Here is a 15,663-nt window from a genome sequence, read left to right on the forward strand (position 1 = left end):
TACAAAATTGCATTTATAATTTTTAAAAATTTCTGTCAATTTTTTTATCATTTTTTTTTGCTATAATTTATTTGTTAAAAAAATTATTAAATATCTGCTAAATTAATTCTCATAAGGGAATGTCAGATAAGAATGAGGGATTAGACAGTGTTAAAATTAAATATAAATAAGTATACCCAAGCGGCACAAATTTTTTTTTGTTAATGTTTTGTTAAATCTAAGTTAACAATTATAAATTTCTAACTTCATGTTAAATAAAATCTCCCAAAAAGTCAACATTTTTTTTTGTGACGCTTGGGTATACATGTATATTGTATTGGCTCAACGGCTGACTGCTGCTGCTGCTCCTCCTGACTTAGCTGCAGTGACCGGCTGATTCCGTATGGGCTCGTATATCGCACGAGTAACTCAACATCAACGTCTACAAGCTACATAACTTGTAAGTAGTTACATACAGTAAATACATATATACATTTATATAAATTTATACAGTAGTATTAGTAACCAAAAACGCACATATGTGATCAGTGATTAGTGCTCTGAAAATAAAGAATATTTTATTAAATTAAATAACCCCCAACCTCTTCTGTCTTAGGCTTAGCAAATCTAACCTCAACGAAGCATGGAGAAATAATGATAAAATAATAAAACGGTGACGAGCTGTAGAGAAAAAAAGCAAAGCCAAAAGTTCTAAGGGCTCACGAGGTTTTCCATGTCAACGACACGCGTTATTCTTCCAAGGCCAACGTGCTACGCCCTGCGTGAAAACAATTATTTTTTTAAGTACACATATTCGTTTTATCAACAGAAGTGTAAACAATCTCATCGTTTTATTCCGGCCAGTTTTATAAGTGCTGATAATTTATCGAAACAATTATTTTGTCAAACTGTCAAAAGTAAGAGAGGTAGAGGTTACGGCTACAATCAACAACTGGATATTTTGGAAGGTAATAGCAAGCTGAAGATTTGCCTCTAGGAGAAAAAGTTGTCATTGAATCTACAAGTGTGAGTCCCAGTCCAAGGCACACTTTGGACTGAGATGAGCGACCATGGCTGCATACACTTGAATAATTTTAAAGCTGCTAAAGGAATACAACCTTACAAAGTTATACACTCGTATTTTGTAACCAGTACCTCAGCAGAGGCGCGTATCAGAAAGGTACTGTTGTTATATTTCTACTAGCATAAATAAATAAAATTTTGCGTTATTAAATAATGACTTTTGTTAAATTGTAATGTATTTTCTGAAATATTGACGTTTTTAAAAATATAAGCTCATCCCGATATATATATATATATATATATATATATATATATATATATATATATATATATATATATATATATATATATATATATATATATATATATATATAATTATATAAATATATGAAAAATTGATGTGGGTACTCAAATGAAAGGTCTTTATGAGTGTAACATCGGGATGAGCTTACATCTTTAAAAATCTCAATAGTTCACAAGATAAAAGGTAATTTCTTAATTATGTATCTAGAGATAGAAAATTTTCGAATGCAGCCTAAATACTTATCATCATAAATTGACTATCGGTGAGAATGATATAAAATCTTGAAAAGGAACAAATTCAAATCAAGACCTTTGCAATGACACTAAATTTCACTAAAGAAAACCGATTCTATCATGTGACTATCCTGAACACAAAAGTTTTCTTATTCTCTTAATAATATAGATTATTGGTTTTTTATTACAAACATTGGTGGTCAAAGTATTTAAACACCTTATGATAGCAATAAAATTATCTTTTATAACAATATAATTTTCTTCATTTTATTTTTTTTACTTTTTCGAGTGACTTATGATTTTATCATTTCATACTTTGATATATTTTTGTATTAAAAATATTTATAAAAAAATTAAATTATAAGTCTTAGGTATAGATTTTTGCTTGAAATGTAGCAAAATTTTGAATAAATTACTCATTTTTGTTTCTTAAGTATATATAATAATTGTATTTGCAATAATTACGATAATTATAATTACAGGCTGTGAGCTGTTTGTGTCACACTTGTAAATCATACAAGGATCGCCTACACTCTTGTTTACATTGTATATTTTTTGGTTGTTATGCCAAAGGACACATACAGGAACATGCCAAAACGAAAAAACATTTTTTAGGTATGGTAATTTTTTTTTTTTAATATTTTTAAGATTAGGAAATTAATCTAAATTATAATTTAATAATAATAATAATAATAATAATAATAATAATAATAATAATAAACAATAATAATAATAAATAATAATAATAATAATAAACAATAATAATAAATAATAATAATAATAATAATAATAATAAACAACAACAACAACAACAACAACAACAACAACAACAACAACAACAACAACAACAACAACAATAATAATAATAATAATAATAATAATAATAAATTACAGCTGTTGATTTGTGTTACGGAAATATATTGTGCTTCCAATGCGGCGATTACGTATATGATCGTGAACTGCTGACTGTCGCTAAAGCACAATGGAGCGAGTCAGCAAAATCATTGTCTTTAGGAGAATTTTATCGCGCTTGGGAACCAACGCAAGTAGAGGCCGATTTATTAAGAAAACATCCAAGACGCCGACGGGTTGTAGAAAATTCAACAATTGGTTATTATTATTTTTTTTTAATTAATATTTTGACGCAGCAAAATTGAAAAAAACTTTTTTTTTAATTAACTACTTTTTTTTTTACAGGCTTGAGAGGTTTGATAAATTTAGGAAGTACATGTTTCATGAACTGCATAGTCCAAGCACTGACTCATACTCCATTGCTACGAGATTATTTTCTCGCGGACCGTCATCACTGCCCGCAGCCCAGTCGCTGTCTAGTTTGTGAAGTATCACACTTGTTTCAGGAATTTTACTCCGGTAGCAAGGCGCCTTTGACGCTCCACAAGCTCTTACATTTGATATGGACCCACGCGAGGCATCTAGCGGGTTACGAACAACAAGACGCTCATGAATTTTTTATAGCGACTCTAGATGTCTTGCATCGACACTGCGAAGCTGCTCCAATTCTTGTAAAAGACAACCCTCATCACTGTAACTGTATTATCGATCAAATATTTACCGGTGGATTGCAAAGCGACGTTGTTTGTCAGTCTTGCAAGTAAGTTATTATGGAAAGATTTATTTTAATTAGACTACTGAAAATTTATTAATTGCACGCCTCATAAGCGAAGCGTTGAGATAATGCTCTACTCTCGACATGTCAAAAAAAGCAAAATTTTGTGGCCAGTGTATTTATATGATAAAATGGGTTTTCATGGTTAAATTTGGTATCGTTGGAAAAGTCTTGACCTGGAGTTGTATCTTTTCATAGTTTCATATCATTCTCACCAATAGTCAATTTATAATTATAAGTATTTAGGTTGAATTCAAAGAAAAATTGATGTGGGTACTTGAATGAAAGGTTTCGATGAGAGTAATATCAGGGTGAGCTTATATCTTTAAAAATATCATTAGTTGATAAGATACAATATCATTTCTTAATTATTTACATTTTTTAAGATATAAACTCATTTCGATGTTACACTTATCGAGATCTTTCATTTGAGTACCCACATGGCATTTTTCATATATTTTATATATATATATATATATATATATATAGTATTTGTGAAATATATAAATAAATAAAATATATGAAAAATTGATGTGGGTACTCAAATCAAAAGTCTTGACCAGTGTAATGTTGAGGTGAGCTTATATCTTTAAAAATGTCAATAGTTAAAAAATTACAGTGTAATTTAACATAATGAAGAAATGACCTTGTATCTTGTAAACTATTGACATTTTTAAAGATTTAAGCTCACTCCGACATTACACTCGTCGAGACCTTTCATTTTACTCACATCAATTTTTCATATATTTATATATATTATATATATGTATAAATGAAAAATATATCAAAATGCATGTGGGTACTCAAATGAAAGCTCTTGATGAGTGTAACATCGGAATGAGCTTATATATTTAAAAACGTCAATAGTTAAGAAATTACATTTTAAAGAAATTGCATTTGTAATTTTTTAAAATTTCCAAATATCAATTTTTTTCCTCATTTTTTATTGTAATAATTTATTTGTTACAAAAATTTTCAAAATTATCAAATATCTGCTAAATTAATTTTCATATTATTTTAATTAACTTTATTGTAGAAAATGAGATTATTATGAGGCGTGCACTTTTGGATTTTCTAAAATTGTTTTTTATTTTTTAGTGGAGTCTCTACGACCATCGATCCGTTCTGGGATATATCTCTAGACTTAGGTCCAACAGCCGGTGCTTCTGGTGCAGACTCAAATGGCCCACCCACATCCCTACTCGACTGCTTGGAGCGTTTTACCCGTGCAGAACATTTGGGCTCTAGTGCCAAAATAAAATGTAGCAAGTGTCAGACCTATCAGGAGAGTACTAAGCAACTAACTATGAAGCAGCTGCCAATCGTAGCGAGTTTTCACCTCAAGCGTTTCGAACACTCCAGTATTCAAGACAAAAAAATTTCAACCTTCATTTCATTTCCTGAACAACTGGATATGACACCTTTCATGTCTCACCGGCGTAATGGCAACAACAACAGTGCAGCTATCGAAAGGCTACAGAAAAATGGCGAGGACACTGCATTCAGTGATAATAGATATTCCTTGTTTGCTGTTATTAATCATGAAGGATCTTTAGAAACCGGTCATTACACAGCTTTCATTAGACAGCAACGTGATCAGTGGTTCAAGTGTGATGATCATTTAATCACTAGAGCCAGGCTTAAAGATGTTTTAACCAGTGAAGGGTATGTATTTTTTTTTGTATTCACATTTATTATGACAATATTAATGATATTATTATTATTATTACTATTATTATTATTATTATTATTATTATTATGTTATTAAATGTTATTAAATGCTCAGGGGGGTTGTCCCCGGAGTCCGATTCTCCGAGGGCCCAGCCTGAGCTCCATCCATTACTGCTGGACCACTCCGCACAACAAGGCGGTTAGTGATCACAGCAGGCCAAAGTCATTTTCCTAAGTAGACGGAGGGAACCTAGTATGACAGCCTTCTGCATCCTGACCGCCAAGAATTCAGCTTTTGATGAGCAAGCTGGAACTCTGGCAAGTGAGGATACAAAAGACTGTTTCATCCCTCCGAGGACGCCAACAATCAGGACGACGAGCTTGACCCGGTAACCTGGGTAAAGTTTGCCAATTTCAAACAGGAGATCCTGATATATCTGTCTTTTGTGCTCTTCTTTGGCTGAGATGTTGTATTCAGCCGGGGCCGAGAACTCAATGACATAAATGTCACGAGTAGCCTTGTCGAAGAGCACAATATCAGGTTTGTTGTGATCTATCCGCCGAGTTGTTGCAAACGGCATGTTCCAATAAATTTTGCAACTGTCATTCTCAACAACCTGGGGAATATCTCCTGGCAGATAAGGCAGCACTGGTGTCATATCAATACCGTAGTAATGACGAAGATAGTAGTACAGTACTCTCAGGGCAGCGTTGTGACGCTGGATATATGCACCTCTCGCCAGCACAGGACATGCTGACAAAAGGTGCATGAGCGTCTCCGGGTGTTGTTTACACATCCTACATGACGTGTCCAGAAGCTGCACCTGGAGCACCTTGCTACGGTATTCTAGAGTGTTAATGACACCATCTTGGCAAGCAAATATGAACCCTTCAGTCTCGGACATTAGGCCAGCTGACTTTAAGAAGGAAAACGTCAGCTGGGTGGACAAGCCATGATCACGCACGTGTTTGAAGAACACGCTGTGCATGGACTTGTCCATCAGTTCGCCTAGGAGTAGTTTTTCCTCGGCAGTCCTGATGACGCTCTTGAATTCCTCCTTTCGGAGTTCCATAAGAGCGTTTATCTCTCCAAGACCAAGGGTTCTTGCTGCATATATAGCTGCCTTATACAAGAACGACCCCTTATGCGCATTCTCATGTTTATGAACAATTTGCATAAGAAAGTCATCCTCGTCTGCAGTGAAATTGACAACTTCGTGTGTTAAACCCAGGACCAAACGATCATGCAGCCGCTCCAAACTCTGCAGACCTCTCCCACCGATGGACCGGGAGAGGTATAATCTGGCGACTGATGAATTGGGGTGCATGCTCCGGTTCATGTTGATAGTCTTACGGGTTTTGATGTCGAGATCTCGCAGATCCTTTCGGGCCCATTTTAAGACACCGAAAGAGTATAGTAAGACTGGGACAGCGAGCATATTAGAAGCGGAGACTTTATTTTTACCGGAAAGTTCGGAGGACCAAATTTTCCGGAGTCTCCTAACATACTCGCTACGGAGAGTTGCTTGGACTTCGGAGACCGCATGCATGCGGTGCTCTTCCATTCCTAGATATCTATACAACTCTCCGGCGTCTAATTGTCTTAAAACGCTCCCATCTACCAACTCGACATCATCACCCGTAACAGAGCACTTACCCCTCGCCAGATGTACGACCGCACACTTGTCCAACCCAAAAGACATTCCGACATCCCGCGTGTACTCTGCTACGGTGTTAAGAGCCGCCTGTAGATGATCTTCATCAGCACTATAAAGCTTCAAGTCATCCATATAAAGCAGATGGGTAATCGAGTATTTTCGATCACCCGGAGGCCCCACAGAGTACCCACGAGTTTTACGGAGAGCAACAGATATAGGCAGCAGTGAGATGCAAAACAGCAGAGGGCTCAAGGAATCACCTTGGAAGACCCCTCGTTTGTACTCTACAACTCCGGTTATGTGCAATGCGTTTCCACTTCCAATGTGAAAACGCGTTCGCCAGAGCTGCATTGTACGCCGAATGCATTCCACTATTTCAGGATTGACCCCCAGGCATTTGAGGAGATATAAAATCAACTCATGAGAAGTTGAGTCAAATGCCTTGCGATAGTCGATCCAGGCCATTGACAGGTTGCGTTGATAGTAGATCGCATCTTGTGTGACACATCGATCAACTATCAAGTTCTCTTTGCAACCTGACAGGCCTCTTTTGCTGCCACGCTGTTCATATATCTGTTGCCATACAGGTTCTATCTCCTGCAAAATACGGTTGTTTAAAATTTTTGTAAAAATTTTATAAACCGCATTCAAGCAGGTGATAGGCCTGTAATTTTTTGGGTCAGACAAGTCACCTTTTTTTGGTATCAGTACGGTTCGCCCTTCCACGAGCCAGTCTGGAATCGGTTCGTCAGCTCTAATGTACGATGTAAATATACGGGCCAGATGGAGGTGGGTAGAAGTAAACTTCTTCCACCAAAAGACATTTATGCCATCTGGTCCCGGGGCAGCCCAATTTTGCTGCCATTTAGAGCTGAACGAACTTCATTCACACTGACTGCAGGGCTCTCTTCATCAGCATTCTGTCTACGGTGTTCCCGACAGAATGCTTTAAAGTCGTGCAGAGCTGGAGTATTGGCGTTCACGTTTGGTTGATCTCCATACAACTCAGTCCAAAAAGCTTCCACCCGCTCAGGTGTTGGATAATTCCCGGTAACATCGTTCTTTGGTGTCAGAAAGCGTGAAGGGCTGGATCGAAACAACGAGTTGTCGACCAACCGCTTCAGCCGTTTCTCTAGTGACTTTTTGGCAGTCACTAGAGCCCGCAATTTATTGAGAGACTCTTCCTTGATGACAAGAAGAGTACTCTTATTCAGTGTGTGATGACGCCACCGAAGTTCAGCAGCAATGCGCCGAATTCGGGGCGTGTATGCTCTTTGAGTTGTTTCAAACTCAATCACACACTGAATGCGGGAGACCTGTTTCCGGGATCTGTCAATTTTGAGTCCAAGTTGTGAGATGCGCTGTCTCAACCTTGCCTCGATCGAGAGACAATGTCTCTCTCTCGGAAAAGCCGAAACTGCTGCATCATACACAACCTGGCTCACAGTGAGCAGGGTGGAATCCTCCAGGATGTTTGCACGGAGATCTTCATTTACCGCTTCTAGCCGTTGTTGGGAGTAAGTTATCTTTTTAGATATACTTACTTGCCGTCCTATAAAGGGATTGTTGTCATCCAAGGAGGAACGGCGTCGCTCTTGGTGTAATTGCGCCGGAAAGGAAAGTCTATTAGACTGCCTTCTATCCGGCACAAGCGATCTTCTATTACGCCGAAGATAAGCGGCATAATTACGCAGGTGTTTAGGCGTAAAATGCTCTAGTTCCGGATGCATATCACTCCAAAGAGTGTGCATCCGGGCCATATAACCGCTCACCCCCGGCTCGCTACGTTGGTAGCACACCAAGAGGTCGACTCGTAGTTCCTCCGTCCACTTAAAGTAAGTCCTTAAAGCGCCAGGGTCGTCATCGTTCATCGGGTCCGGCGTGCTCCTCCCACCTGATGAATGGTCCTCATCCGAAAAGGACCGGTTGTGGAGAGCACTTCTGAGATTACGTCTTGTTGTAACTCAGTATTTCAATGCAGTGGGTAGTTGGCCCACTGCATCGGCTACGTCGTTCGCCTACAGACCTGGTGTTATGGTCTGCGTTTCCCGCGATGCGCCGCTTGGAGGCCACGTAGCAAGCACCGCTTATTATTATTATTATTATTATTATTATTATTATTATTATTATTATTATTATTATTATTATTATTATTATTATTATTATTATTATTATTATTATTAATATTTTCAGGTAATTTGCACTCGAGTCTCATAAAAACAATTTTTCAATTTATTTTTTGGTAATACTGAAAAATTGTTTTTTATTAAACTGAAGAGCCAATTACCTGAAAATTTAAAAGTATTAAAAAAACTAGTCTTTAGAATAAAAAAATTCAATAATAAAAAATATTAAATTATTATTATTATTAATATTAATATTATTATTGTGTTTCAGGTACTTATTGTTTTATCACAAACAAATTCTTGAGTACAGTCGTAGAAGTAAAGTATGAAGAATTGATCACTGTATAATTAATTAATTTATTTTGTCTATACTACCGATGATAATAATGATTTTTTGTTTATTTTGTTGTAATTTTGGATAGTTGAGTTAATTGATCGCGATGATAGCTTATTCGCTGTACTGATTTACTGCCGATTATTAAGGTGAATTAATTTTTTTAACGCTTACAACTTATGAAGAGTGTTTGTAATAATCATGTAAATTTAACAAAAAAAACCTCGAAGGAAAAATAACGCGAATACAATAATGAATATAAATATTTAAAATAAAAGTCACGTTATATTTATACAAATATATATATAGATAACTATATTTTTAATTACCGGATAATTGATGATTTTTTTGATGTTCAAATGATAAAGTAACACGTAAACTACTATACTGTAATCAATGAGTTATTTGCGCGCTATGGTAATTGATTGAGAATAAATAGGTTTAAGATTAGCTCAATTTTTAAAGACGATCCTATCTTTTATAAATCACCGACTGTTGATCTATAATTGTCAAGAACTAAATAATAAATAAATAAATATAAATTTTCTCTCCCTTTGCCATTATAAATCACACTTTGATCTACCGGGGATAGGTTTTGCACATTTACGTAATTTAGCAATAATCATTTATTTTTTTTCAATTAAAGACTGCAGGAACAATAATTAATAAAAAAAAGTGTGAATTAATAAATTTGTGTATCATAGATTAATTAATTTTTTTTAATTTTATCTGTTGGGTGAGCTGTTTCGGCTATCCTTGGTCAGATCATTTTTTGTACAAACTGAATAAAACAATACGGATAAAATGAGGAAATTTGTTTTTTATCCTTGCGATGTACTTCGCTTGACTGTGTACAATAAATGAATGTTAAAGGGGATAGTCACTGTGAGGATCGAAAAAATAGGCGACTTTCGGGAATTTTTTTAACTGGGATAATAAAGGAATTTGAAGATCATTCTCTTAAATTTTGATTAAAAAATATCATGTTGTTACAGAGTTAAAAGCATTTTTGTGGAGCATCAAAAAAATTTCCCCCACCACGGTGTGATCTCTAACTCAAAAACGGATTATCTAAAATAAAAAAACGAAACAGCGTTGTAATCTACATGCGTGTGGTTATCATTGCACGTAGGAAATTTTGAAAATTTGGATTTAAAAAAAAATGGCGACACATAAAAATTATTTCGCTTTTTTTTCTCATTTTTTTGGATTCAAACAGCCCTAAAAAATCTCAAAAATCAAAATTTTCAAAATCCCTTACGTGCAATGATAGCTACTGAATAGACGAATACAGGGAAAAAAAAAGTTGCAAACTCGGCACATATTTTTAAATGTATAAACTTTGATTTATTAAAAAAAAAAAAATTTTTTTTTTTAATTTCACAATGGCTATTCCCCTTAAAAAAAAAAATATATATATATATATATATATATATATATATATATATATATATATATATAATTGTTTATTAGAATCGTTATTATTTTCTAAATTATAATGAAACAATTAAAAGTTAATAATAACATTTTGCTATTTCTTAAATTAATATGTAATTCTGAGTGTTACACATAATACTTAATAATAGATAAATCTTTCAATGGATTAAAAAAAAAATTATAGATTCATTCGAAAGACAGATGAAAGAATTAATTTATTGGGACATTGATTATTTTTAATAACATAGAATTAATCTTACGTAGAAAAGATGACATCTGAATCTACGGGTGAATAAATAGCGCCACAATCCATCAGACCATTCAATTCTTGATATTTTTTTTTGAATCAATTCGAAAAAAGTTTAAAATTTACTCTTCGGAATGATTAATTTTTTTTTTTTTTTTGTAGAAAAAATGAGTAAAGTTTATTTTTGTTCACTTGCGGTAGCTTTTATATTTTTTGAATTATCAAATGTAGAACCTGTGAGTAACATATCGCGTTACAGATGCCATAAGGACGTATAAAAATTATACGCCTTTATGGCACCCGGGAACCATAAGGGCGTATAAAATTTTTTGTTTGCATTTCTGCACATTTCAGACGAAAATACATCGATTCCCGAAAAAAAACATTTTTTATACGCCCTTATGGCTCCCGGAACCTACCTCGGATGCCATAAGGGCGTATAATAAAAATTCTATTATTTTTTCTAAGTCCAAACAAAATTTTTAGTTAGGACAAAATTTTTTTTTTGCATTTCTGCACGTTTCATACTAAAATGCGTTGATTCCCGAAAAAAAGTTTTTTTTATACGCCCTTATGGCATCCGAGATGGGTCCTAGGAGCCATAAGGGCGTATAAAATTTTTTTCTTGCATTTCTGCACATTTCAGACGAAACTACGTTGATTCCCGAAAAAAAATTTTTTATACGCCTTTATGGCTTTTCACCGGGACCTTTTGCCGGTATACGCCCTTATGGCATCTGGAACGCGATATATTTTATATCTCATATGCAATAATAATAATTGATTACATAAAATTTATTATCAATTTAAATGATTCAGAAATTATCGATTGATCAAATGAAATCAATAACTAAATCATGGGGTAAAACTTGTGCTAATAAAGTAGGAATCAGTGAAGTTTGTTTCATTTCATTTTTTATATATTTATAAAATTTTTTATTGAATATATATTACATAAAATAACTTATAGAATTATTAGAAGCTCATAAAAAAGGGAATTCCCAGAAAAAGAACCATTGATGTGTTATCTTCTGTGCTACATGAAAACGGGTAAAATTGTGAGTATTTTTTATAATATTATATATATAATATAATTAAAAATTAAAGTTCATGGGTGATTTAAATCTATTTTATTTATTTATTCAATTTAAATGCCAAGACAATGGCCGAATGGCAAATGATACAAAATAACAATTTAAAAAGTAAATAAGTACATAAACCTGCGGATAGTGACGAGGAATAGGCAAAACGTAAAATATCGAAAGTCACTAACTTCAAACATTTCTTATAAAAAAATGAATACTGCTCGTTTGTGTTATTTTTGATAAAAAATACTTTTTATAACTTCAATTAAATATTCTCAGTTTTTCAAAAAAATCCTAAGAAAAGTATGGTTGTTATTCAATAAAATGTTCACTCTAACTACGGTCAGGATAGGGAATACATGTTAAATGTACGATTTTTAATTGCTAATATTTCGAAAATTACCACTGCAAGGACTATTAAAAAAAATTTATTCGTATAGAGGAGACTTAAGGGTACGCGTATTCAAAAATTGAAGAATATTGTAAGAAAAGTGATTTTGCACAGTACTTCCTTAAACACTTCTCATTCTATTATTAGAACGATCGTGGCCTTAAGTCAAAACTTGGAACAATATTTTGTAATAAATGTCTGTTGAGTGTAACGTTTGTGTTTTAAATGAAACTTGGTTTAATTCAAATATTTTTTCCTAGAGATTTTTGACATTAAATTGTATTATTCGACTAAATAACGTATCATTACCAATTTAAATTCTTTTGGCTAAGTTTTCAAATTTTAACAGATGTTTAAAAAACACAAATTTTTCATTTTTTTTCTTTTCATTTTTTCAAAATGCAAGTGCATTAAAACATTATTTTTTATACCTTTTCTTTAATATGTAATATAATCTTATAAAAGAACGTTGTTATTCTCTAGTGACCCTGTTATTGGTTACTACTGTTGGGTCTTTATGTAAAGAAATAAATAAATAAATAAATAAATAAGGTAAAAGATCCAGTTATTGACACTGAACTAGTTATTGACACTTGCAATTTTATTTTAAATTAAATAAAACAAATCGACTTTAATAAATTAATAAATATAATTTTTTAATTATAAATTTTAAGATAATCGGTTTTTTGAGAACATTTAATTTTTTTAATTAAAATAAAATTGTAAGTGTCAATAACTAGGCCAGTGTCGATAACTGGGTCTTTTACCTTATGAAAAAAAAAATTGTTTTAAAAATATAATTTTTTTAAATCTTTAGACGTGGATTTTTTTATTTAAATTTTTTCATAATAATTTACTTTTCATAGAAAGCCAAAAAATTGACCGTGTTCATTTCGATGACATGATTATTAAACTAATTTTTTGTAAATAATTTGATACTATTTTTAAATGCGTAATTATATAATAATATGGTTTTATTTTTTTTTTCAGATAGATGCAAATGACAAAATCGATTTAGTTACTACTAAACAACAACTTGATAAAGTTGAAGAACCATCAGATGTAGAAAGAATGATGAGAGTTTTTCAAGCTTGCGAAGAAAAAAGTAAACATACTTATAATCTTTAGTTTTATAATTAAATTGTATTATCTGTTACGTTTGTTATATTTTTTACACGCTTTATATTAGCTTCACTTGTATGTCAGTTTGTATGTCAGTTTGTCAGTAACTCTCCGTGGGTAATCTGCGCGCCTGCGGCCTTCCTTGGTTCTGGTAGCCGTTTCTCAGGCTCGCTCTCCGAAATCGAACTCTGATTCCCCGTATTTATAATATTTATAAATAATTATTTTTTATTAGCTTCACTTGTATGTCAGTATGTCAGTATGTCAGTATGTAACTCTCCGTGGGTAATTTGCGCGCCTGAATATTTTTGATAATCAACAAATAATAGTTTAAAAAAACTAAAAAATCACGCTTTTATAAATAAACCAAACTAAAAAGTAAAAAATAAATAATAGTTTAAAAAAAACTAAAAACACGCTTTTTATAGAAAACCAAACTAAAAAATAGAAAATAAATTTAAATTAAGAATAGTGTTAAAAATTTCAATAAATATAAATTAATAATAGTGTAAATAAAAAAAATGTATTTTATTTTAAAAAGCGTGGGTGCTTTTTAAAATATCAACAAAATCATAATCACTCTACTCATATCTGTCAATAAAATATTTATAACTATTGACACCATGCACCTCACGCTTTTTTTAAAATAAAATACATTTTTTTTATTTACACTATTATTAATTTATATTTATTGAAATTTTTAACACTATTCTTAATTTAAATTTATTTTATATTTTTTAGTTTGGTTTTCTATAAAAAGCATGTTTTTAGTTTTTTTAAACTATTATTTTTTTGTTATTCTTCAGTGACATCTACTGAACCTTGTCGGCTGGCATATGAATGCGCAATATGCTATTACAATATGGATCCAGAGGTATTATTTTATTATAATTAAATAATTGATTATACAAACCAATATTAAGATTTTTTATTTATTTCAGATATTCTTCTACACATAACAACCCACTCCAGTAGATTCTTAATTATCTTCAATATTAAATTTACTAGAAAATTTTATTATCTTTGATCACAATAAAATAGTAAAATTTAGTAAATTAAAAAAATTTAGTATGAAAAAAAATGTCGTTTTTTTTAACCATAATTTACTTGTTTAAAAATTTCATGAAAATTAAGTTAGCCGACATCTAAAAATTTTTATAATTTTTTTTATTGAAAAAATTATTACAAAAAAATTAAAAAAAAAATCATTTTTAAAAAAATTAAAAAACTGTAAGTGCAATTTTTAGAAAATATTTTTTTGTTTTAATTTAATTATTGAAAAAAAATCAAAAAATTAAAAACGTCGACTAACTTTAGTATTATAAAAAATTCTATTAAATACCTCTTAACTTTTATTAGCCAATGTAAATTAAGTAAATTATTAAAAAATAAAAAACAATTTTTAAATTATTTTGTAAGTAATGTAATAAAAATATTTTTTATTACAATAATGAGTGGTGAAATATTAAATATTTTTAAAGTCCTGTCACTTGACAATTTTTTAATTTGCGTTAACAAAAAAAATTTGTTCTAAAAAATTATTTTTAAAAAATTGCACTTTTAATTTGTTAAAATTTCTACAAGCCCATTTCTTTAATAATTTTTTTTGCCATAAATTGTTTATTGAAGAAAATTTAAAAAATTGTGACAATTAAATTTAATGTCATACAGATTAAATACTATATATTATTATTTGATACTTTGTAATAATGAAACATATATGATTTACATATATAGTATTTGTGAAATATATAAAATATATAAAAAATTCATGTGGGCAATTCAAATTAAAAGTCATATAAGGTAAAAGACCCAGTTATTGACACTGGCCTAGTCATTGACACTTGCAATTCTATTTTAATTAAAAAAAAAAAAAAAAAACCAACTCTAAGAAATATTAATAAATATAATATTTTAAGATAATTGTTTTTTTGAGAATAATACTAAAGTTAGCCGACGTTTTTAATTTTTTGATTTTTTTTTTTAATAATTAAATTAAAATAAAAAAATATTTTTAAAAAATTGCACTTACAGTTATTTAAGTTTTTCACAAGTGAAAAATTTTTTTTTATTTTTTCGTAATAATTTTTTCAATAAAAAAAAATTCTAAAAATTTTTAAATGTCGGCTAACTTAATTTTCATTTTTTAAGAACATTTTATTTTTTTAATTAGAATAAAATTACAAGTGTCGAACAACTAGGCCAGTGTCAATAACTGGGTCTTTTACCTTACATATATGACAAAAAATTTATATTTTTCATTCACCTATTCAATTCATTACAACAGCCGCCACCTAGAGTGAGAAATATTTATTATATTTATATATATTTTAAGGAAGTACGAGCACCAAGACAACTTTTGATAAAAGGCTTGATTTTTTTTTAATATGAAGTTTAAATATGTCTTAACAAATTCTGAAAATTTG

The 15,663-nt window shown here is 31.2% G+C and overlaps 1 protein-coding gene across 2 annotated transcripts; it reads left to right on the forward strand.

The window, feature by feature from the left end:
- The first annotated feature begins 330 nt into the window (after positions 1-330).
- LOC123259818 (ubiquitin carboxyl-terminal hydrolase 22) lies at positions 331-9,824 on the forward strand. Of its 2 annotated transcripts, XM_044720538.1 has the most exons (7): positions 331-439; positions 596-1,159; positions 2,022-2,154; positions 2,434-2,649; positions 2,737-3,151; positions 4,265-4,831; positions 8,893-9,824. In XM_044720538.1, exons 2-7 carry the CDS (start codon positions 1,040-1,042, stop codon positions 8,948-8,950), a joined length of 1,509 nt encoding a protein of 502 aa, XP_044576473.1. In that variant the 5' UTR covers positions 331-439; positions 596-1,039; the 3' UTR covers positions 8,951-9,824. The 2 variants fall into 2 exon arrangements, with proteins under 2 accessions (XP_044576473.1, XP_044576474.1); XM_044720539.1 differs by lacking the exon at positions 331-439 and having other exon boundaries at positions 565-1,159.
- Positions 9,825-15,663: the final 5,839 nt, after the last annotated feature.

This window comes from Cotesia glomerata, linkage group LG2, assembly GCF_020080835.1.
Source record: "Cotesia glomerata isolate CgM1 linkage group LG2, MPM_Cglom_v2.3, whole genome shotgun sequence".
Taxonomy (NCBI): domain Eukaryota; kingdom Metazoa; phylum Arthropoda; class Insecta; order Hymenoptera; family Braconidae; genus Cotesia; species Cotesia glomerata.